This window comes from Glycine soja, chromosome 20 (assembly GCF_004193775.1).
Source record: "Glycine soja cultivar W05 chromosome 20, ASM419377v2, whole genome shotgun sequence".
Lineage (NCBI taxonomy): Eukaryota > Viridiplantae > Streptophyta > Magnoliopsida > Fabales > Fabaceae > Glycine > Glycine soja.
In genome coordinates this window covers 46488701-46512429 of record NC_041021.1, presented here as the reverse complement: position 1 = coordinate 46512429, position 23729 = coordinate 46488701, and the positions used below count along the sequence as shown (strand labels likewise).

At 29.2% G+C, this 23729-nt stretch overlaps 4 protein-coding genes across 4 annotated transcripts; all 4 read right to left on the bottom strand.

The window, feature by feature from the left end:
- Nucleotides 1-1608: 1608 nt before the first annotated feature.
- Nucleotides 1609-2856, bottom strand: LOC114402701. The gene is made up of 2 exons (XM_028365355.1): nucleotides 2513-2856; nucleotides 1609-1868 (listed from the first exon to the last, which is right to left on the bottom strand). The coding sequence occupies exons 1-2, from the start codon at nucleotides 2760-2762 to the stop codon at nucleotides 1690-1692; spliced, it is 429 nt and encodes a 142-aa protein (XP_028221156.1). The 5' UTR covers nucleotides 2763-2856; the 3' UTR covers nucleotides 1609-1689.
- Nucleotides 2857-11452: 8596 nt separating this feature from the next.
- Nucleotides 11453-12399, bottom strand: LOC114402765 (oleosin 1-like). Its single transcript, XM_028365431.1, has one exon. It carries the CDS (start codon nucleotides 12382-12384, stop codon nucleotides 11746-11748), a length of 639 nt encoding a protein of 212 aa, XP_028221232.1. The 5' UTR covers nucleotides 12385-12399; the 3' UTR covers nucleotides 11453-11745.
- A 6499-nt stretch (nucleotides 12400-18898) lies between these two features.
- LOC114401233 (ethylene-responsive transcription factor 2-like) lies at nucleotides 18899-19688 on the bottom strand. The gene has a single exon (XM_028363696.1). The coding sequence runs from the start codon at nucleotides 19652-19654 to the stop codon at nucleotides 19139-19141; it is 516 nt and encodes a 171-aa protein (XP_028219497.1). The 5' UTR covers nucleotides 19655-19688; the 3' UTR covers nucleotides 18899-19138.
- Nucleotides 19689-22298: 2610 nt separating this feature from the next.
- Nucleotides 22299-22679, bottom strand: LOC114402169 (UDP-glycosyltransferase 79A6-like). The gene has a single exon (XM_028364677.1). The coding sequence runs from the start codon at nucleotides 22677-22679 to the stop codon at nucleotides 22299-22301; it is 381 nt and encodes a 126-aa protein (XP_028220478.1).
- Between the last annotated feature and the right edge of the window lie 1050 nt (nucleotides 22680-23729).

Below are 23729 nucleotides of genomic sequence, written 5' to 3'. Positions count from 1 at the left end.
AAACTCTTTTAATTTATATGAGAAAGAATTAAGTTTTTCCAAAATAATTATTCTCCATCATTACTCTTTATTTTTTTTAAAATCTAACAATCAAAGATAAATTTCTCTTTAGAATTGTTAAATTAAAAGAAAATATATATACACACCTACCAGTGTGTGTTGCTCTGTCGAAAACACACTAATATTCTATTATATAATTAATGGCTTGTGTACTTTGCATTTCCGTTACTGCCAGCTTTAATTTGGGTTTGTTTCTTCCTTTTCTTGTTGTTCTTGCTAGATGAGCCTGAATTTGATGTTTTTATTATTATTAATAAATGTTAATTTATTATTTTTATTAAAAATATAATAAAAGACATTTAGATTCATGATTCCTTTCTCATCACTTCTCCCTTTATTCTTAAGTTCTATTTTCCAATTATCAAGTTAATCTGTGCGTGCGCAGGCTTTTGAATAACATGATGCTTAATGTATCTTGTCGCAAAAGATTGGACGATTTAATGGCTTTAAGTTTTATATATGGGAGTGTAACTTTGTAAGTTGATTTTAGAAAGAAAAAGATTGATATATGGTAGAAAAAGAATTGATTTTACGTTTCTTGTACAAATATTTAAAAACGATAAATAAATTGAAAAAAAAATAGTAATTTTATAATGAAAAAATGAAAACAGAATATAAAATCAGAAAATGTAAGGAACGTTTATTTTTTGCTTCTTGTTTTCATTTTCTATTTTTATTTTTTAATAAAAAAATTACCATTTTTTAATTAATTAACTTGTACAGGAAACACGGTAAACAACTTTATTTCTCTATTTTCTATACAAATATTTGAAAACAATAAATAAAATAAAAATAAGGTAACAAGTTTGTAATTAAAAAAATGAAAATAGAAAACAAAAGTATATGTAAACTGCCCTAAATACAAGTAGACAAAAAATAAATGGACATTCACAATACTATTAAACACTCAGTGAGAAAGAGAAAAAAATAGAAAACTATAAGTAATTAATTATAAGATTTATGATATGATAAAAAAGATAAAAAGAAATAAGAGGTATTTAAAATAAATTGATGTTCAAGTATTATTATTCATACAGTAAACCCTTCTAAATGATAAGTGCTTTTCTTAATATATGCTTTTCTTGTAGTGTATTTTAACCTAACCACTCACTGAATTTCATGTAAGGACATTTTATAAAAATAAAATAAAATAAAAAAAAATAGAATAGTGTCTCAACTTGAAATAAAACAAAGTAGTATAGGTATCCGAATTTATAAAGTACTTATATACATTTTAACTTGTAAAAAATGAAATGTTATATTAAACCAACCTCTTGTGTACGTCTTGAGGTTTATTTCATGTAAAAACATAGCTAGATATATAATTCACAATATTTAGGAGTTATAAATATAAAAATGATAGGCTGAAACTGAATTACACATAATTAACTAAATATATATGGCTACAAACTAAAATAAATTTGACTTTTGATGACGATTAATTCCGTATAATCTTATCAATGCATAATAAAATGTTTAAAATTACCAAAAGCATAATTTGCGTTTTCTTTTGATCAAACCTTAGGAAATAATTCAAGAAATTAAAGAATATTACATTAGCAGTTTCAATACACGTTAATTAAGGTAACTAGCTTTAGCCTTTCCGAATATAAACTCAAAAATCATTCACTAAAGATTCTTTGGAATTATTGAATCTTTTTCAGCACCAAATTCTGTCGTTGATATTTCTTCTGAGGTCACAATAGGTAAGAAACCCATTTGAGTACCGTCGCTATCATTTTCAATTTCTCCTTCAAGACTTAATCCTTCGATTCTTGCTTCTATTGGATCTCCTATGATTCCCACATCTATTATACGAAAACCAGAAAAAATAAAACTAATCAGTCAAATAATTCAAAGAGAAAGACAAAGTACACGACATTTGATTTTCTTAAAATATAATAAAATAAAAAATAATACAATATTATAATGTAGAGAAAATTTTTATTTTTTATTTTAAAAATAATTCAATTATGACAAATAATATCTTATTTCATGCGTTGGCAGGTTTAATTCAGCTTTTTATTTTATTTTTGTTTGCCGAGGTGAAAAGTTTATTACAAGAAGACATGCACACTCCCTTGTAAGGTCGGGAAAGAGTGTCAACCTCAATAATGAGCTATAGTAGAATTTACATATCATGTCATTTATCAACAGAAGAAATCTAATAATCGTACTCAAGTGACAGCTATATTTAATCGAAAGACTTAGCCAAATGTATAATTTTTTTTATTGACCATTTTTCGTTTTGATATTTAATACAAAAGCTCTAGAGACATTATTTGGTCAAGAAACGTATATACTTGGATAACTTCATTATCAAAAATGAAATAATATCATTCAAGAAAAACCAACTTTTGAAACTCATATATATATATATATATATATATATATTTTGTTTTAAGAAATAAATGAGTACTTTAATTCATGTTATTCTATATAATTAATTCACCTGGATTTGAAAAGAGCCAAAGGATGATGGCACAAACAATTAGCACTAAAGGGATAACATGCACTGCATTCTCGGCGAACTTCACACGTGCCCTCTCCCTCTTAGCCAACTCTGCAATGGGGTCATATGTAGGCAAATTGTTGCCATCGAACATAGAATAAGATGATCTATGTCCTGAAGATGGAGAACTCGTCGTGGCATGCTTGAAGTAATCATCCGAGAACCTGTTCCAGCTTGCAGACCTATGCATCTTATTTTGTTTGTTGATTTCTTTCTCCAAGTTGAGAAAATTGTATGTTAATTAATTTGGAATGAAGAGAAAAAAGTTAGAGGAACACAAAGGGTCATAAATTGTTGTGCATCAAAACAACACCACAATAATAATAATAAAAAACTCCAAATAAAAAGAAAATAAAGAAATTAAAGATGAGAAAAGTCTCTACGAGAATGATGCCACTTTCAATGAGTTCGGCAATCTTTGCTCTCTTCACTCACACACCCTCTTACCAATTCAATCACCTTATTTATTGCGTCTTCCAACAAACTAAATGTGAATTTGCCAAAAATAATTACAAAAAGAATAGTTAGACTCCATTAGCATGTTGATATTTGTTCAAATAACAACAAACTCTAAACTTCGACATTTTTAATGTTTCATATCACTTAAGACTAATGATTAATTGGTACTTTTTTCTATATGCTAACATCGTTAATTATATGTACTTTAAGGATTTTTTTATAATTGGCTCTAAGAAAAAATTGAATTAAACAATCCTAATAACCAATAAAATTAAGACAATCGTCTTATTCTTAATTTTGTCATTAGCCAGTTGTTATCATATACTTATAATACATTTACACATTTCTCTCATACTATTTATATCTAAAGCTACATCGTACACACAACATGTCTTTAAGTCTTTTTTTTTTAATTTTTTTTATCACATACCATTTGTTGTATTTATTTTATTTATTTGACTTCTTATGGTACTTTTACAATATTTTCTTAATATTTATATATATATATATATATATATATATATATATATATATTTAAAAATCCATTTTACTTCGTTACACCCTGTTGTGCCTCTTACAAATCCTAGTTCTTGATTAAAGTTTTTTAATAATTAATGATCTTTAATTATTTATAATTAATTTAATAACTCTACCCCTTCAAAGAAAAAATTAATCACAATTATTAATTAATAATCTAACATATGAATTAAAATTATTAATTTGTAAAATTAAATGATTAAATATTACAAATAAAAATAAGTGAGCCCAAAACTGTGAATTTAGAAAATTAAAGGACCAATATTATAATTTATCTTTAAAATTAATATTAAAGTTGAATGTAAATTATTAAGGTAAAATTTTTATATCTTCAATCAATTAGATGAGATTGATAGCAAGCTTTGAATCTCTTGACAAGTAACATTCTGTTCCCTTATTTCAGGCCAACTAGTTGAAAAACCACATGATCCTGAGAAACCTGCTAACGTATTGTCTAAGATGATCTCTGATAAGCCTCCACTTTAAAGGGTTAAGTCATTTTCTGAAAAGGAATATTGGTAACATAAAAAAGAGTCATGATTTGATTATATATGAACCAATCTGCACATGAGTTATCTTCAAACGCTTCCGAATTCCTAGACTTCCATGTTCCGAATAAACCAGCAAGATATATGCAGAAAAGAGCACCATAATCTGTAGTTGCATTGAGATACAACCATTGGTCAAAGTCTTCCACAGCAAAGTGAATCTGCTTATCCAATTGAATCATGCTCCAAACTCTCCTGGCCTTGTAGCACTCCTTAAAACGATGATGAATAGTCTCCCTTTGTCCTGTTTTTGCTGCATCAAATGCAGCGTTTCATAACATGGTATCTGGCTAATTGCGTAATTAGGAATTCCCAGTTTGATTACATATGCAGACCAATGAAATATATCCAATTTCTATTTTCTACCACATGTGGCTGCTGTATCTGAGAATCATATCGGTGATGAATAATATGTATAGAATTCAAAATCATTCGCTTAATTAGTTTCTTCAATTAGCTAACAAAAGCTTTATGAAATCATTCGGTGACACAAGCTATCGGTGATTCAATTTTATGAGATCAAACGATAAAATCTACGCATTTTTTTCTTCTAACAGATGCTAACACTTTGTGTCATTGTCATTGCCATAATATTAGCAGTATTAAACAAAGGGTTTAATTATAACTTTATATATCCTTAATTAGTTCCAATAGAAGCTATTGTAAAATATAGGTGTAAAATAGGTAACATATAACTTTGGCATTTTGATTCATTTAAGCAATGAACCTTTGTGTAATAGGTGCGAACTTCATGATAACAATATACATGAATCAAAGGTATTTTAAAATATAAATAACTTACTATATTTCATGAATCATTCAGCTGGAATCAAAGATATTTTAAGATATAAATAACTTGCTATCATAATCATTAGGAGGTGCCAACCCGAGTATCATTAAAGCAATCGATTCCATTAAGTCATTAACAAATCTTGAATGGAAACAACATGTAATTGATTCATTGAAAGTTCATTACCAAATCATACACAACAACATTTAATATTTAGTAGGAATTTTTTTAAATCTTTATATCTCCATCATGAGTGGATGTGGATTTTGTCTATTTGATTAAAAAATGCATAATCATGATTATACATGAAGTTTTTATTCGATAAAGATGAATATTTTATAAAATTGATTGGTTCAATGGAAAAATTGATTAGTTCAGTTTAACAATTGGGTTGGCGGGTTGTGCAGGTTGGGTTGAATTGCATAAATCAACCAAATTCGTTTCTGCAAGTTAACCCATTGGACCCAACTAGCTTTACGTCCTAGACCACTTCTATTAAGTTATTTTACCGTGCAATAATAAAATTGACTACATTTATCAAATAGTGATTTGTTACTTCAACATAACCCTTTTTATGGAATAAATATTATTTTAATTGGATTGATTTCAAAGTAGTATATATTGGGTTCTCCCATTTCACTTCTTTATACCCTCTTGCGTCAATTACAAACCCTAATTCTTGAGAGCTACAAAAATTGATCGAGATTTATTCTAAGTTATTGTAAAGATTATTGAATATCGAGTCATACGAGGTACTTTTTAATATTTTTAATAAAGATTGAGTTTTATTTTTAAATCTTTGTATCTCTATTATGGATGGATATGGATTTCATATGTTTGATACAACTCATAATTATACTTGAAGTTTTTATTCAATAGAGATAGATATTTTATGAAAATCTATTGATTGATTTGATGGACAATTTGATAGATCGATTAGGTCAACAATTTAACAAGAAAATTAATAATTGATTAGGCAGTTGAAGACATAAGGTGGATTGAATGGTTAAGAGACAAGGAAAGATTAGGGTTCAATTCCCTCTATTATTAAAAACGAACACACTAACAATTAGTATTTGACGATAAGAAAATGATTAGGTTATTATTTTTGGCAGTCCAAGAATTTGATTGAATAACAAAAAGGTAAAAAAATTGGCTAAAAACAATAAAAAAGATGACAATGTTTTTTGAAGTTTTATTTTTATTCAAAAATATATTTGAGATAAATGAGGATCCTAGTATAAAGTCTTCACTTCATTTATTATTGTTTTTATTTTTGACTCCTACGAATAAAAAAAATACTCAACTTCTTTTTTGAAACTAAATTTTACTCAACTTCAACTTCATTTCTTATAATTTTATACTAGTTTATTATTTGACATATTAAAAAATGTTAAGAATATATTTAATTATTATTAATTTAACTCATTTTAGTCACAATTGATGAAATGGGGTATTAATAAAGGAATTGATAAGGTAATGAATACATAACCTTGTTGAACGATAAACACACGGGAGAATGAAAGGGAGTAGGCCTTGGATCATGGTGAGCACAGAGGATTATATTAGCTAGGGTGGCGGGGATACATAAAGGATAGGTAGGTAGGAGACGAGGGATTTCTGGTGGAAAATGAAAATAATAAAGAAATGGTTCATATTAGTGATGTCTTTCTAGTGTAGCGTTTGACAAGTATATTCCGTCACAATCTTTGTTGTTAGATGGTCAAAAGTATGAATCTGAAAAATAAAAAGTTGTTTAGCTATTATCCTAGCGACTAATTGTTTTACAACAACATGCTAGTGACAAATTATTAGTAGTTAAGATAAGATAGATCAGAGCGACATAGGCTCGGTAAAGTATACATGTTATTGTGGTCCCAAGGACATAAAAATGTTTTTTTTTTCTCTGTATAAACTTTGCCTATAGTTTTCTTGTCCAATATTCAAGTCTTCAACCCAACACATTCTCATGTGGTTGCATTGCTAAATCGGGACCGAGTTGGTGGATTTTGATGCCATTTTTGGTTCTTTCATATGGACTCACTCACTGTTAATGAACCGAAATTAGATAGAAATGTGAATAAATGCCAAGGAAACTCTAACTGAAAGCAATCAAATAGGCATAACCACTTTTGGTTTTCAGGCAATGGCACGCGGGGAGACATTTGATGTTCCAACCAATGTGTGTCATCTGCCTAATCTGGGCAGACACTGGAGTTGATTGCAATTTCAAAAATTTCAATGACTCTTCAATTCATCTCCTCTAAAGTAGGTTATTAACTTTAGAGGATATAGAGTGAGTAATCTTACAAATCGTTGATGAGAAAATCAATTGTCGGGCATAACAAATTATGAATGTGTTGAAATATCAACAATTAAATTTTTATATCAACTGAGGCTAGTTACTCACCTTCTAAAGTGAATTGCTCACTTTAGAGGTGCCAAATTCCTCTACATAAATTTTAATTATTTATTTTTTCAAGTTAGAAACCTTCTATATACTTGGATATTTTTTATTCGATTCTTCATCTTAGATAGTACCATTGCTTTCAATTGTGTTATGGAATTTCACTATATCTGAAATGTTGCTATATGTTTTCAATATATGGTTTTGATGATCTGTTGCACTGTTTTCCATTGTAGGTTTGTTGCTTCTGAAAATTTCGCATATGTCAAGGTTCAGATCAATGTCAGATATACCTGAGACTTCTTCAGCAAGAATGGTAGCTTCTGAAACGTAAGTTCTCTTCCATGGGAAACTACTGCAGTCCCCCACCCCAAAAAAGGGTGCAACATAACAAATGCTGATCTGATATCAATTGCCTCTGCAGAAATTCTAGAAGCACTGATCAACCAAACAAATGAAGTTGTTTGGGAGCATTTATCTGCGGAAGAGAAGCTTGCTGCGAAAGAGAGTTTTGCTGTTTATTGCAGGCCTATAGAGCTCTACAACATAATTAAGAGTTGTGCTGAAAGATATGTACTCCTTCTGCCTATGTAAATTATGTCTTATGTGATTATTTATAACTTATATTGGGAATTGGGATATATTGCATGAGTTATAGGGCTGATATTATTGGTATCATTATTTTTTTTTTTTGAAAATTATCTCTTTTTCTATCTGTTGTTTAGGAGAATTTCTTATACTATTTACTTCTCTTTAGTAGTACCTATTGCTTCCTTTGTTTTTTTTTTTTTTACCTCTTGAACTCTCCCGATTTCGGGTCTCTGAAGATAATATCATCGCATGCTGTTCTAACGATATACATGTCTGTCTTATAGTCATTATACCTACGGAGATGTATGGACTACAATATAATGGCTAAGCGTAAGAAGAGGTAAAATCTATTATATATAATCTTCCTTCTCCTGTTTACCCCCTTTTCTTTAACAGATTTATGTTTATTATATGCTATATGCTCATGTGGATGTATATGCTATGCTCAGTTGAATAACTGTGTTTAAGTTGCTAGTTTGTAATTTGGCATGCTAGTTTTGGTCCACGAGTGTGGCATTTCTAATCCAGTTTCTTTGAGCCTTTAACAAAATGACCTATTAATACTGTTGCTGTGGTTTGTTGTGTGCATTGTACATGTGACACTGACTAAATTAATGCATCCATCTCAAAATATTGTTTCCATTCATGGGGGAAGATTGAATTAATATTGATATAGTGAGGGACTAGGCAGCTTTAGGGCACACCTAATGTAAAAGACATGCAAATAAGTTCTTGCAGACATACCTCATCCATCCTCATCAAGATAACTGGCAATCAAGTTTAGTTTGAGATATGCTTCAAGATAGATGAGGTTTCTATTATGTAGACCTTGTGATACATTTTCTTTTTACCTTAATTCAAATGGCATCTTTTTCTTCAGATAAGGCTGAATTTGGTAATTTCTAGGGATTTGAAGTCATTGTTTTCATTCTGCCATTGCCTTATTTTCTCTGATTGCAGTTCAGTATAAATATCAATTTTGAGATGGCAATGAGATACTCATTTGAATATGTAGGCTATTGACGGCTTCGTTGTCATGGAAAGAAGATGAATATCGGTCTTTGTTTCCTTTGTGTATCTGTCTGGGAAGGCTGGACCCTAATATGGCAGCTCGAAGGGTAGGAATAGTTCCTCTTATGCTTAATTAGCATTTTTTATTCCTTACACTTGCTAGTTTCTTATCGTATAGTGCCTTATTCTAGTAACATTTTCTGCTGTGTAATACTTTTTGTTTTAACTTATAAAAAGGCACAAAGGTATCATGTTGGTCAGATATTCTCATATAAAGGTCTCTCTGGAATTGATGGGAAGGGGAATACTGAACTTGAAGTAAACTTCATGCTTCCCGAATATGAAAAGTTAGCTGGGGAAAGTTACCTCCATCATATATTGTCTCCTGGTTTTCGCCTCTGGTATGCATATGGTTGTTTTAGCCAATTAACATGAAAATATTAAAAGGAAGAATTTCATCAAGTGAGTTACATGTAAAATCACAAGAAATCCTCCATAATGAATCAAAATTCAAAAGAGTAGTAAAACCTGAAATAATAAATCAAATCAAGAGAACCATGAAAGATCACCATGGAGTTGTTCCCTTTTAGATAGAGTATGATTCAGTTGGTTTAACAGTTTCAACATATGCTGACATTTATAGTGGCATATCCTTTCCCATACATGTTCTTTTGGAATGGAAAAAATTTGCTCATGGGTTTGTTTTATGAGATGTTGTCACTCTTAGAAGAAAGGAGCACAGAGCTCTTGGGATCTTACGCATTTTTCTCTTTTGTTTTGATTTTTCAAGACCGATAGAATGACTCTTTTTATGGTAAATGATAAAGCTATATATTGAACCTTTTTGTTAATGTACGTTATCTTTTAATTTTTTATAAAAATTTGTTGAAATCTAAGTGTAAGATGAAGTCTTACATTTAATAAAAATATAAAAATTTAACACTATATACGTAACATGATTCTCAAAATTTTGAATAAAAATATAATATCAAATTCCCTTAACTCATTAATTACAATTACTCATAAATTTGATTTTCAAAATTTTGAATAAAAATATAATATCAAATTCACTTAACTCATTAATTACAATTCATTTCATTGGTGAAAATCTTTCAATGCTTACCTCCAGCAGTGATGAGTGAATCCATGCATGAAGGTTAAACAATAAGTCTCATAACATGTTATAGTGGTGTAAAGAGTACAAATAAGAGATGAAATGTCATATTTGTAAAGAAGATTAAGTAGAATGTAAGTGAAAAAAAAATCCATAGATTTGAGTTCCTCAGTTTCACAACAAAACTAATAAGAAAAGTTTTTTTTTTTTTTTTATTGTTGATGAACATAAAGTTTAAGCTTTAGTTGTGGTACATTTTGGACCAGCTCTGAGGCCACTACAATCTGCCGCACTCCTTCCACCTTTGGCCTAGCCATCTGTGTTCAATCTCACCCATCCCCAAGCGGGAGGAATCCACCAATTATTTTAGTAGTACATCATTTGGAACAATGGTCTAAGCAAGGGACAAATGCAAGGGGGGGGGGGGGGGGGGCGGGGCAAAGGACCACAATCTGCCGCACTCCTTTCACCTTTGGCCGAGCCATCTGTGTCAAATCTCACCCAACCACAAGTGAGAGGAATCCACCAATTATTTTAGTAGTATATCACTTAGAACAATGGTCTAAGCAGCAGGGACAAATGGAAGGGTGGGCAAAGGATTCGATTTCTAATTCTATATGTCTATATATACCTTTTTCTTTCACATTATATATGTATGACATGGCTGACAAGAGATATAGGCAAAAACCTTACATAATATAGGAACATCGAAAATTAGACTAGTCATTTTAGCTATGACAAGGGCTTAATTTTTTTAATTAGGTTTTTGATTGAGATTAGCTTGGTTCAGTGATACTGATGGGACACAATTCCCAAAACTCGTGTATATTTAAGTTTAGTCTGTCGTAGTGATTCGAAAGACAATTTATAATATCGTACCGCTTGTATCTAAAGACGAGGGTAAGGATAAATATTACTCCTTAAGTTTAAGGAGTTTTTTATATACGAACCAACGCTCGTGAGATGGAAAAACTTCATAAAACATTTAAAAAAAAAAGAGAGATTTCTTGACACGCAAGTTCTAAAACAGGATAGATACACTGTTGTTACACCATTTTTTTAAGCTTTTTCATGAAACGAGCATCATAAGAGGAATAATATAAGGGTCAGCACTTTTAATGGGTTTTGGAAATAAAAATAATGGACCCTGCCAACCCTTTGTAATACGTTTGTAATTAATATAAAGATACAAAGTAATTCGTCAAACTAAAATTTCACAGAAAACTATTTCTCGCTGATAAATAATTAGGGAAGATTCTACTATGTCGTAGAAGAACGTGATAGATCATGAGCATCACTTCAAGATTCGAAGTCCGAATTATAAATTAATCTCATTTAAAATACCTGTTTTTATGGTGAATCAAGTATTTTAGTCTTTTCAAACATGCATATGGGAAAATTAAAGGGGCAGACATAAAAAATATTAGAAAACAAGCAAACCGATTCATAAAAATGGAAAGAAAAAACTAGAATAAATACACAAATGGATCGTCCTTGAATAGTCGCAGCATGCACACAAAATTAAGACATTACAACTACAACAAGTGATGATGATCGAACACCCACAATAAACGAAAATACAAAGAAAAGAGGAGATTCAAATTCAACTTTAACGCTCATTCCTGCATTCATTCATTCATAAATCGTAAATATAACTAACTAGACAAAGAGAGAAATCCACGAGATGGATTTGATCGGGTGCGTGCGTGCACACGATTAAGAAGCCTGCACCCCACTGATTTGCTGCTGTCCATAGTCCTTGATCTCATGCGCCTTGTCCATGATCTTGTGAGGCGCGCTGTCCAACTGATCCGCGCCAGGTGGGTACTTCCCGGTGACGTACCTGTAGATCCACGCCAGCACCGTGATCGCCGCCACACCGAACCCGCCGGAGGCAAGGAACCCCAGGCTCAGCAGCGCGACGGTGATCACCGCGGGGACGAGAACCGGACTGAAGATGACGAGCGGTGGTGTGACGATGGTGAGGGCGATGATGGTGCCGGCAAGGATCAACGAGGCGAGGATCAAGAGGGAGCCGCCCGCGGTGACGGCGGTGGCCGCCTTGACGACCTGAGTGGAGTAGCTAGTTTGTTGTTCGTATGGATCATTAGGGTATCGGTGAGGGTATTGGTGGTGTTGTTGGTAGTGAAGCTCAGCCATAGTGTGGGAATTATCAAAATGAAAGACAAGAGTTTTGAGTGAAGAGTGAGTAATTAATGTGGTAGGGTTTAAGGTGGTGGTAATGAGGGTATAAATGGAGAAATTGGTGAGTGGAGGCTTGGGTGGCAACACCTGAGGAGGTGGTTTGGCACGTGTTGGCAAGCTTTTCATGCAAGGCTTGCATGCAAAACCCATGCATGTGTTTGATGACACGTTAGGTTTTTTGTACGTACCTTTTTTTTTTTTTTTCTTGGTTGTTGTTTGTTGCATGTTTTGGAGCAGCGTTAACACTTAACAACGATCCTAGGCCAACATATGTACGTGCCGCTCTTCTATGGTTATGTTCATATATATGTTATGTGCTAGGATTTTCTGTTTTTGTTTAATGATTAATTGCAATGATAGAAAATGTAATAAAACCGTTTTAACATACCAAGATAAGATAAGGCTTCTACTTTCTCTAACAATTATATCCACTAAACGTTATCGATTTATATCAGAACGAACACACCATATAATTTGCATGAATATAACAAGGGATCAGTCATACTCATATCTTCCCTTAGAGCGATTTTATAATTTTTGGTATAAGTTACAGGTAAACTCCAGCGAAGACAATCTTATTAGAGTGATTTTATATAGAAGAGCAAATAAAAAAAATAGGTTAAGAAAAAAAATTAAGACATTTGCATATGCATAACTAAAATAGCTCTGATTTCACAACGTAATATTTGAGGATGAATTTATTGGTGTAATTATTTTTTTATAAGTAAGAATCATATATATATATATACTAAAAGTTTATAATAATTTTATACACACTATTTGTTTTTTTTTCATTCTGAAAATTAAAATCAAATACTATTATTAAGAGCCATAAAATGTGACCCAAATACAATAAAGATTACATCAGATAGTAATAAAGGAGCATAATAGGGTCTCTAACATACACACCGTAAGCAATCCAGGGGACAAATACACCAGTTTCCAAACACTACACCACCACTACCAGAGAAGGGGACCCTGTATAGCCAAATCCAAGAAATACGTCGGATGTGCGACAGCATACCATACACATCCGAAATCACATTTTGGAAAACCACTTTATTCCGCAGCAACCATAGTCCATAGACACTCGCAAATAGCATGCCCTGTGAAGCACCGACTATGATACCGATATCGAACACCACACAAATATTTCAATATGGTTAATATTTAAAATATAAGACACTAACAAACAAAAAGATTTTAATTAAATAAAACATGAATAATATAGAACAAAATATGTAAATTGATGATATATTTTATTTTTTAAAATTAAAATTTTATATTTTTTAAAATTAATATTTTATATTTTTTAAGTGTATTAATTATGTAAAGGTGATAGTTTGAGTGTTTACGTCAAAAAAAAAAATTCAATAAAATGTCAGATAAATATCGAACAGTATTGAATATGCTGGTATTAGAAATATGTCGGAGACATAAAGACACTTTGAACAAGAAAGATGTAATTGTGCTTCATAGAGCGTGCCAAAACAAATAAGGAAACCTACGAAATTTCTTACCCCGAAACAGAAGACCATGTAGCAAATAATGCTGCTGAACTTCATTGTGCTGCACCATAGCAAAACCCAACCACCTCCTGAATAGAAAATCACACTGCAAGAACAAGTGAAACAAGTGGTCAAACTTCTCTTTGGATAGGTATATGTTTAATTGTTTATTTACATAATTATTCAACAAAAGGAAATAACTTGCGCATTCAACTAACCGTAATTACAATTAAGCAACTAATTTCATAACCATTAGCGGCACCGCTATTATTTAATTTATTTTGCTCCATTAAGTACAATATTAAAGTTTTCCTTCAAAATTTCATAAAAAAAAGTTTTCCATAAAAAAGTTATTATACACCCTCCCCCTTCGTATCACTTTTCCTGAACAACACACTCCCCTTCCATGCCACTCGATCAACCTCCAACAACCTGTTCAATTCGCGATCAATTGTTTGAAATTGCATCACAATTACACTATAGTTTTTGGAATTCAATTAGCGACTCCAGTTGTTTGCTTCGCATGTTGTTGGATCTAATTTGTGCTACTTGGAATTAGTGTGCTGCGCTGATCTATCCAATCCTTGAAGTTTTGCCTTGGTCCAAGGAGATGGAGAAGAGGAATTTTGGTTTGGAAAGTTGATGCAGGAGGGTTACAATCAGAGATCGTGCCTCCTCATCGGAGAAAAGAAGAGAAAGAAAGGGGTTCCACTGGTTAATTAGGATAGAAGGATGGGGAGTGTGCTTTTTTTCTTTTTCTTCCAGAAGAATTACACGAAGAAGAAAGAGACGTCAATGTGTTTAGTAGGGTACTTTAGTAATAAAAAATGAAAAAGGGAAATGCATTAATATGAAGGAAGAGTAGAAATAACAATTATTTTTATTTATTGAGATTCAGCCCAATAAATAAAAGAGTAAGGACAAGAAGATTTCATAACACGTAATATTATTATTTCATAACAATTTTTATTCAACTTATTTTATTTATGTGGACCAATCATTTCATGACTTATTCTTATTTATTGACTTTATATATAGTATGCAGTTTCCACATGAATAAAATATTTATTTATGGCATGAATAAAATATTTTAATTAAAGTTATTATTAAAATTTATTGATATTATTTTAGTGCATATTTTGAATATTAAATTAAGATATTTGATTGATTGATGTTAGGTTAGAAAATTTGTTCCCGTAAAGATTGATATATATATATTAAATTAATTAGATATGACGATGATTTTTTCAATAAAAAAAGATTAATTTGAGCTACATTGTTTGACTACAATTATTTATAAAGTGACAAGACAATTCGACCTATACTTTTCGAGTCAATTTATGATTTTATAATAAAATTATAAACCGTACACACTTTTAAAAGTAAAATAATAAATTTTTAGACACAATATTATTTCTTAAAAGTTCATGTTATATACTAATGTATTAAGTCAATTTTTTATTGTTACTTTTATTTATTTATATATTTTTATTTTCTCTTTACTTCTAAATAAATAATTGTTGTCGTCAAGAAACAAATTTGGTGAAGAAGGGATTTGAAAAAATAAATGGGTGAGTGTACTTAGAGTTTGTACATAAAAAATAAACTAATAAAAAGATAAAAATTTATTAGGAAATTTATAAATATATATAATCAAATTTTAAACTTTACGAATATTATAAATACTTTTTTGAAACTCAAAATAATTATGTGTAAATTAGTCATTCCAAATTAAGTAATTTTAATTATTTTCAAATTGTTATAAAATTTTAAATGATGTTATAAATGTATGATTGAAATTGAGAATATATTTAAAATAATTAAATTCATATTTATTAACTTTCATTGTTTAAAATTTGTTAAAAATATTTTTTCTTGAAAACTATTTTATCAGATAATAAATGTGATATCTGATCAAATTTAATATAAACTAATGTGAATATAACAATTATAATGACTTTTAATGTTAAGTATGTGATATTACATTTACATTTTTCATTCATTCACTTAATTTTGTTTCAATATTTTTTTTTACAAAATATTAAATTAATGATCTTCATAGAATTGATTATAATGAAATAATGTGAGTTATTTTTTATAAAAATATTTTTTTTTGGGGTTTTTTATGTAGTTTCATTTGTTATACAAACTACTTTGATTTCAATAGAACATTATTGTCAAAATTAATTTTATAGTTATATTGAAAATTAGTCACATTTAACTATTTTATATTATTTCTTATTAATAAATAAGTTTTATATTATTGAAGTTTGAATTAATTTTAGATTTTTTCAATAATATCAAATTAATAGTATTATTAATATAATTAAAAAATTCCCCCTCCAATTTTTTTATCTAGTTTAAGTTATTAAATAGTATTTTTATCTATTAAAATTTACTTTAATAAATTTTAAGAGTTATATTTATAACTGCACATCCTGCAGTTTATTTTTAAACTGAAGAGGATCCTATTTCGATTTGAATATTATTCTTCAATTAAAATTAACGCCTCAGTAATTTATATTGCCTTTTATTACATAATTTATCAAGTTAAAATTTTAATATCCAAAAGAATTGTAATATTTAATTTTAATCAAATAGCATATAGGGAGTAGAAATAGATTATATTAAACATAGTTATATACTTAACAAAAATAAATTCCATTAAAAAAACAAAAAAATTAAGGTTCATGTTTAGATTGTTATTTGTTACAGTTTTTTTTTTTTACCTAATCTAACCTTTTAAAAAAGTTTGACCTGGTCTATAGCTTAATTCATATTGAATTTTCTTATAAATTATCCCGAAATATGCTAATTAGCTGATAGATCAATAGGAAAAAAAATATTGTACATAAAATAAATTGTAAACTACAAAAAATTAAAACTGATGCTATTGACATCAGACCTGAATATATAAAAAATAAGATTTATAAGAGTTAAATCTAACTTATTTATATAATATAAATATATTTTTAAAGTATAATGTAACATTAATGATGAGTTATTTAAAAATTTTGTTAAGAATTCTAAAACACCTACTTAATATTTAAAAGGTAAATAAATATATTATTTCAATACATTATAAAAATTATTATAATAGTAATACTAAAAAATAATATTTGTGTTACATTTTGATTCAGTATTTATTTTTACTTAAACAAATTTGTTTGTTACTAGTATTTTTTTTTTTCAAATTGAGGAAAAAAATCTGTCAACCGGTCTATTTTTCCCCGCCCAACATCGTATGCCAGGTAAAACGGCTACGTATTCACATTCAGAGATATATGAATAGACTGACTTGTATGATGTCAAATTGTAGACAATCTTTTTATTTTAGAATGAATAGACATAAGGTGGTGAATATTTTTTTTTAACATATTTCATTTTTAAGAATTAATCATAATTAAAATTAGACCACTTGATTAAGAGAAACAAGATATAACTACCTGTGTCAATATTATTCGTATATTTCTTCTGTTTCTAAAATATGTCTCATTCTAGATTATTTTACAAAAATAAAAAAAAATTAATAAATAGATAAAATAAGTAATAATTTTATAAAATTAACTTTAATATTAATATTTCATTTAAAAATTAAAATGATACTTATTAAAAATATTAGTATTAAAAATAATTAATATTACATTAAAAAATAAGATGTAATAATTATTTTGAAATATTTTTTTTATGTTGTGATACTTGTTTTGACGCAGGAGAGGAAAAAAAATGAATAAAAGGACAGCTGCGGTGGGCTGGAAAATCTTTCCTATGGATGGAAATATAAAGTCGTCCATTTATTCCATATTCCATTGACTCTGTAAAATGAAATGTTATTTCGGGCTATCAGTCCAAGTCCAAGTCAAGCTTGATTTCATTTTTGGCTTCAGATAGAATGGTTTTCGAAGAATTATGGAATATCACAGCTACCATTCTTCCATAATTGGCTCAGTTTTATATTATTCTTCACATTAACATTTCATGAATTTCACTAACATTACTTACGGGTCAAGCTTAATTGTTTAAAGTTTCGAGGAAATGAGAAGTGGAATAAAATGTCCATTTTGTCATCCTTTATTGGTGCCAATAAAATTAAGATGGCGTCATGATTTTCTTTTTGTTCACTTTTATAATGAACAACTTTTAATAAGGAATTTTCTTTAAAAACATTTTTTAAAGGTAAAAAACCTTTTAATATCGATTTATTTTTAATCCACCAATGTGATTTAATAATTACCTTTTAGATTATCAATCAATTAATCATGCATTATACAATTAATAGATATTATTGTTACGAATTCATGATCAAAGGGATGAAGATAAAATGCATGATAGATAAAGAACATATTAATACTAATGTCATAACATATTGAATTGATTGAAAAAGATGAGAATTACACAAAGAAACCTCTTATATAGAGAGCTAATTATCCTAGTTAAATTTCTAACTGACTCTATCTTTTTAACCGATTCATTTGTTGATTTTCTATATTCTGTGTTAATTATTTATCATGACAAATCAGTTAAAAAAATTAATATCTATGCACTTACAATATAAGATAATTATTTGAATAATAGATATATGATAAATGATATTATCTTGAATACTTATATTATGTGTTGATATATATATATATATATATATATATATATATATATATATATATATATATATATATATATATATATATATATATAATTCAAAAAAATTGAGACTTAAATGTTTCAAACTCAATAATGCTAATGTTCAAGAAGATAATTTATGAAAAAAAAGTTAATCGTTATTTTTGACAAGACAATTTAATTTTTTTATTAACTGTTTGTTTGTTTGTTGGTAAATAATTTTTTTTAATAATTTCTAACTTTATTAAAACATTACTTGAAGGAATATTTTTTAAAATATTAGCATATAATTTTTAACTATTATATTTTTTTCATTTTATTCTCTATATATTTATTACTTTTTTATTATTTTATATTTTTCAGTTATTTTAACAATTAATTTTATTATACACTTATAATTTAATAATTTATCTTTTCAACTTTCAATTTTCAACAACTTTAAGTTAATTTTGTCAAACATAATCTATAACTTATATAAAAATAATTTAATTATTTTTCAATTATAAAAATAACTCAAAATAAATATTTACATGATAAACACTCAATAAACAAAGCTATATTACCAATATAACTCTTCCATATCTTTGCATTATTCATTGCAACTTACATTATTATTTTTTTTTATCTTTTCTTCATCTTTCTCATTTTAATAAACCTAAACACCATTAATCCTAACCAACCAACAGTTACTCTCCAAGTCTCCATCTAGCAAATACCAGTATGCAATGCATCAAACATTCAAACACCGAAACACGTACGTACAGTCTTACACATCCTCAACTTCGACTCAGCTTCACCGAAGCCGGAACTTTCCGTTTCTTGGCCGTGACTCTCACCGGCGGCGGCTCGTTGAAGTTTATTCGGTGCGGAAAGTTCAGCAAAGCCTTCGAGCCGCGTAGCTTGAACGCGGCTCGATCATAAGCCAAAGCCGCATCCTCAGCCGTTTGATAAGTGCCAAGCCACGCCCTCGCGCCGTTCCGAGCCGGGTCGCGAATCTCGGCCGTGAACTTTCCCCATGGTCTTTGCCTCACTCCTCTGTAGCACGTTCCCATGTTCTTCTTCTGCGCCAAAACGGCAGCTTTGGAATCGTCGTTCTGGCAATCGGAGTAACTTATTTCGTGAGCTGGTCTCTGATCCGCGGCGTCGTTTTCTGGTTTTGGTGTGGTGGAATCGGACAAAGACCAACCGTGTGAAACGGCGTCGCAGAGGGAGTTGAAGATGATCATGTCGTCCGCGTCGTCCATCCTAAACGGCACGTCGCTCCATTGCTCAGCTACACCGACACCGTTCATTTTGCTTTTTAGTTTGAGAAAAAATAAAGGCCGATTGAGAGGGTTTTATAGTGTGGAGAAGCAGTAAACTTAGGTCACATATTGAGGTGCACTGTATTAGAAAAAAAATAGTCGTTTTGAACATTATTTACAGATGACGTAACTTATGCGGAAAAACCACCTGGTTACCTTGCTAGAGAGGTTTGTATTGAACGTTCCATATATAGTAGGTGACCATAAGTAAAAGAAAAACAATTGACGTCTCACCATTAATTAAACATAATATTGAAATGAATTACGTAAATAAAAGATAACTCTTATTTTATAAGCAAATTTTGTATAATTAAGTTAAACTCATAACTTAATTTTTTACATTTTCTTTCATTATACATATGCATTCTTAAGTAATTAAAGACATTTTGTTAATTACGTTATTTGGGATTTTAAAGAAGGAAAATGGGCCAAGACAGCACGATGTGTGAAAACTGAAAAGTTGTGTCATGGGTGTGTGGTTTACGTCATTATTGCATCAACATACTATTCGTAGTTTCCATTAATTATGTCTAAATTGATGGCTTTTACTAAGTAATATAAAAATTAAATAAATGATTGAAATAATTGAATAAGAGAAAGGTATTAAATATCTAGAATTACTTTTATATGTTATATGACTGTTCTAATTTACACATATTTACCATTATTTGAAATTGTATGATGATTTTTTTAGGAGAATACGAAACAAAATTTACTTAAACTCAAGAATTCAGATTACTAACTTCACCAAACCCATGGAACAAGAAAAATATTAATGAAAAAAAAACCAGAGAAAAAAATATATGGGGGACCAAACTAAACCCATGAAACAAGCAATAGAAGATCTATCTGAATCTAAAGTTAGGACGAGCATTCCTATTATTTAAAAACAAAGTTTTGAACTAAAACAGGACAACTATCCCACAAAAAACAAAATCACATGAGAGAAGCATGAGAGGCTAAGGAATATGCAAAATTGTTCCCTCACGAAAAATATGACCAATAAAAAAATCTATAAAGATGGTAAGTCTCAAACAGCTTTTCCATCTAGTCTTAAGACTCCAAGGCACTATATCAATGTTATTTATTTGGAATGCACTTAACATTATTATTCAACAAATATAAAGAAAAACATCATGTGTTATATATGTTACACATCCCCGTAAAGAAATCAAATTAAAATATATAAGTAAAAGATAATTTTTACTTAACAAATTAGCTTAGCTTTTGAGATTGAGTTATCTAAACTCACATTCTAAATCTCATCATTAAAATATAATTACAAATAGATTTCATTTGAAGAGAAAGATATTAAATATCTAAAATTAAGTTTATATATGAAATGAATGTTCTAATTTGCATGCATTTGCATGCATATGCATCATGATTTGAAATTATTTGATAATAATTCTTTTATCGTCTAATATATGAATTTAGCATGTGCTGACTTCAATCTCTTGTTTTTTAAGAAGAAAAACAGAGTAACATAAGGAAGCGTGTGCGATTTCCTGTGCTGATTTAATTTATGGATCAACAGGGATTAAAGTTATTATGGATTTCCCAAGGAATATTTGCTTGTAGGTATTTCAAGAGAACAAATAGTATTCTAATTCCCCTGTAAAAGCCTTAATCTGTGTAATTCATTACCGTAATTTTCCATATGTATCTAATCGTACAAACATTTCATGCACTTTTAACGTCCATATTTGTTTTCATCATTACTTCCCAGAGTCATTCTTGGTCATTCAATTCTTTTAATCGTTTCTTTCAACTGTTTCCTTGTCCAGTTATTTGTATCTTTAGCTAGAACAATGACGTAGTATAATTTGCACAACAAATGCACTCATAAAGTCTATGAGGTCTTACATGAAGTAGCAAGTCATGCATGCAACAAAATTCTCTTGATGCAACAATCCAAAGATCAATAGAAATAACCATAGGATCCTCAAGAGAATAGAACTGCATGTTAGAAATTTTATAACTCTTAATTAATTAATATAGACTACATATTATATTATAATATTTATGTTAGTTATTTATATTTAGATAAGTTAAATATAAAGTGATCTAATTTAATGAGTCTATTAGACTGTTAAATCAAGAAACAATTTCTTCTCTCTCCATCTCAAGAGAAAATGAAGGTCCCACAAAAGAAGAAAGTGATTTGATTGAGGAAGATCATTAAACCAATTGTTCATGACCGTTACAAGATTCTGCTGTGTGTTAATCAAGCTCTATAGATTCAGATATTCTTTAAAACATCTTGATAATTTGACTAATTTGTTTTGGTGTTCATTTGATATTTTATAAGGTTTATTAAAAATTTTACCACTGCATAGCATTAATCATTATCTTAAAAACTTTTTTGAGGTGCATCTTGAGAAAAAAATTTGCATTAATTGTTCTTATTACATTAAAGGAAACAGAAATTAAAATCTACAAAGGAAAACAAAAACACCAGAATAACAGACATATCACACAGAACAGAATTGATACATGAAAATCTGACGATTTTAATAGAGAGATTTTAGTCTTGGGCTTTATTTTCCATCGGAATTAAGAGTCGCACTAAGGAAATGTGAAGATTTAGATTTTAAATGATAGCTTCTAGTCCAAGAAATCCGAATCCTAGCTAAGCCATGGACTTCAACTGGGCAGCAAGACCTGTGATGAATTTGTTCTGAATTTCCTTATTTGACAAAAACTTGCACCATTTCATGTGGTTTTCTCTTGTGTGCTTCCCTGGTTCTTTGCTATCCTTCACAATGATAGTTTTCAATGCCTCCAATATATCCTCTTTGTGAAAGAACCCATCTTCATCACCCCTATTCACCTCTACCCCTGCCTCCAAATCCTTGGCCATGAAAAACTGGTCACCCTTGAAAGGCAACAGCACCAGTTGGCAGTCATTGAACATTGCTTCTATCACTGAACTAAAGCCACTATGGCATACATAGCACCCCACCCTAGAGTGTTTCGGCACAAGCTTCTGCTGAAACCAACCAGTGTGCATCACTACCCTACTCTTCACTCTTTCCAAGAACCCTTTTGGCAATACTTATTTTTAGATAATTAAAAATATTTAATTAAATGTATTTAATACTTTTAATTAATTTTGTTAAGATATTTTTCACTAAAATTTTATCTGTAATTTATAAAAATCAAAATAAATACAACTTATGTTTGCATATCATTTTCAACAAGGACATGTAAAATATTTTATATTACAATTTATCTCTATTTTATATAATTAAAATTTTCCTCATGTACATTTTCATTTAATGCATGTGCAGAAAGAAAATATCATTTTTCAAAAACAATAGAACCCTTAATTCACAAAATGGGTAGTTGAAGTGACTCCGCACCAACCAACCATCTCTACCCACCGTTCCACGCTTTCATTTAGTATATAAATTATAAACTTAAATACGTTTTTTACCTTTTAAATTTGAGTTACTTTTGGTTATAACCTTTAAAATTTAAATATCATTTTTAGTTTCTCAGTTTGGAAAAATACTCATTTTAATCTTTCATGACAATTTTTTTAACAATTTCGATGTATAGTTTGTTATAATTTTTTACCGTATAAGACTAGAAAAGTATTTTTCTTTTTATGATAGGGGGATTGAAAAAAATAAATTTATTTGAGAGAAAAAAATGACCTAAATTTAAAAGATTAAAAATATATTTAAACTTAAATTATAAAAACCTTTTTTTTTTCTTTTGTTTGGGGTGAAATCTATAAAGTTATGTGACATGATAGTTGAATACGGTGCTGCATCTCAGTCGATTTTACACCCAATTAAAATTAATAATTTATATTTGTTTTTTGAAGATAAATAATTTATATTAGTTGCAAACGTGCAAAGCGCATACATATAAACATTCATAAAAATTTAATTAGAATTAACTGACACATTATGATTCACACACAAAAATTACACTATGATCTAATTGTAGATTATTATATAATAAAATTAATAATTTTAATAAAAGTTGCTTTAAACATTTTATTTAAAGTATGTTTTAATTGATTGGCATTAAAAAGAAAAATATAATGATA

Bases quoted from the DNA above. Each gene is read 5' to 3' on its own strand.
- LOC114402169 (XM_028364677.1), bottom strand. From the start codon at position 22,679: ATGCACACTGGTTGGTTTCAGCAGAAGCTTGTGCCGAAACACTCTAGG.
- LOC114402765 (XM_028365431.1), bottom strand. From the start codon at position 12,384: ATGGGTTTTGCATGCAAGCCTTGCATGAAAAGCTTGCCAACACGTGCC.
- LOC114402701 (XM_028365355.1), bottom strand. From the start codon at position 2,762: ATGCATAGGTCTGCAAGCTGGAACAGGTTCTCGGATGATTACTTCAAG. The intron at 1,869-2,512 runs GTGAATTAATTA...TTCGTATAATAG, and splicing joins TTGGCTCTTTTCAAATCCAG to ATGTGGGAATCATAGGAGAT.
- LOC114401233 (XM_028363696.1), bottom strand. From the start codon at position 19,654: ATGAACGGTGTCGGTGTAGCTGAGCAATGGAGCGACGTGCCGTTTAGG.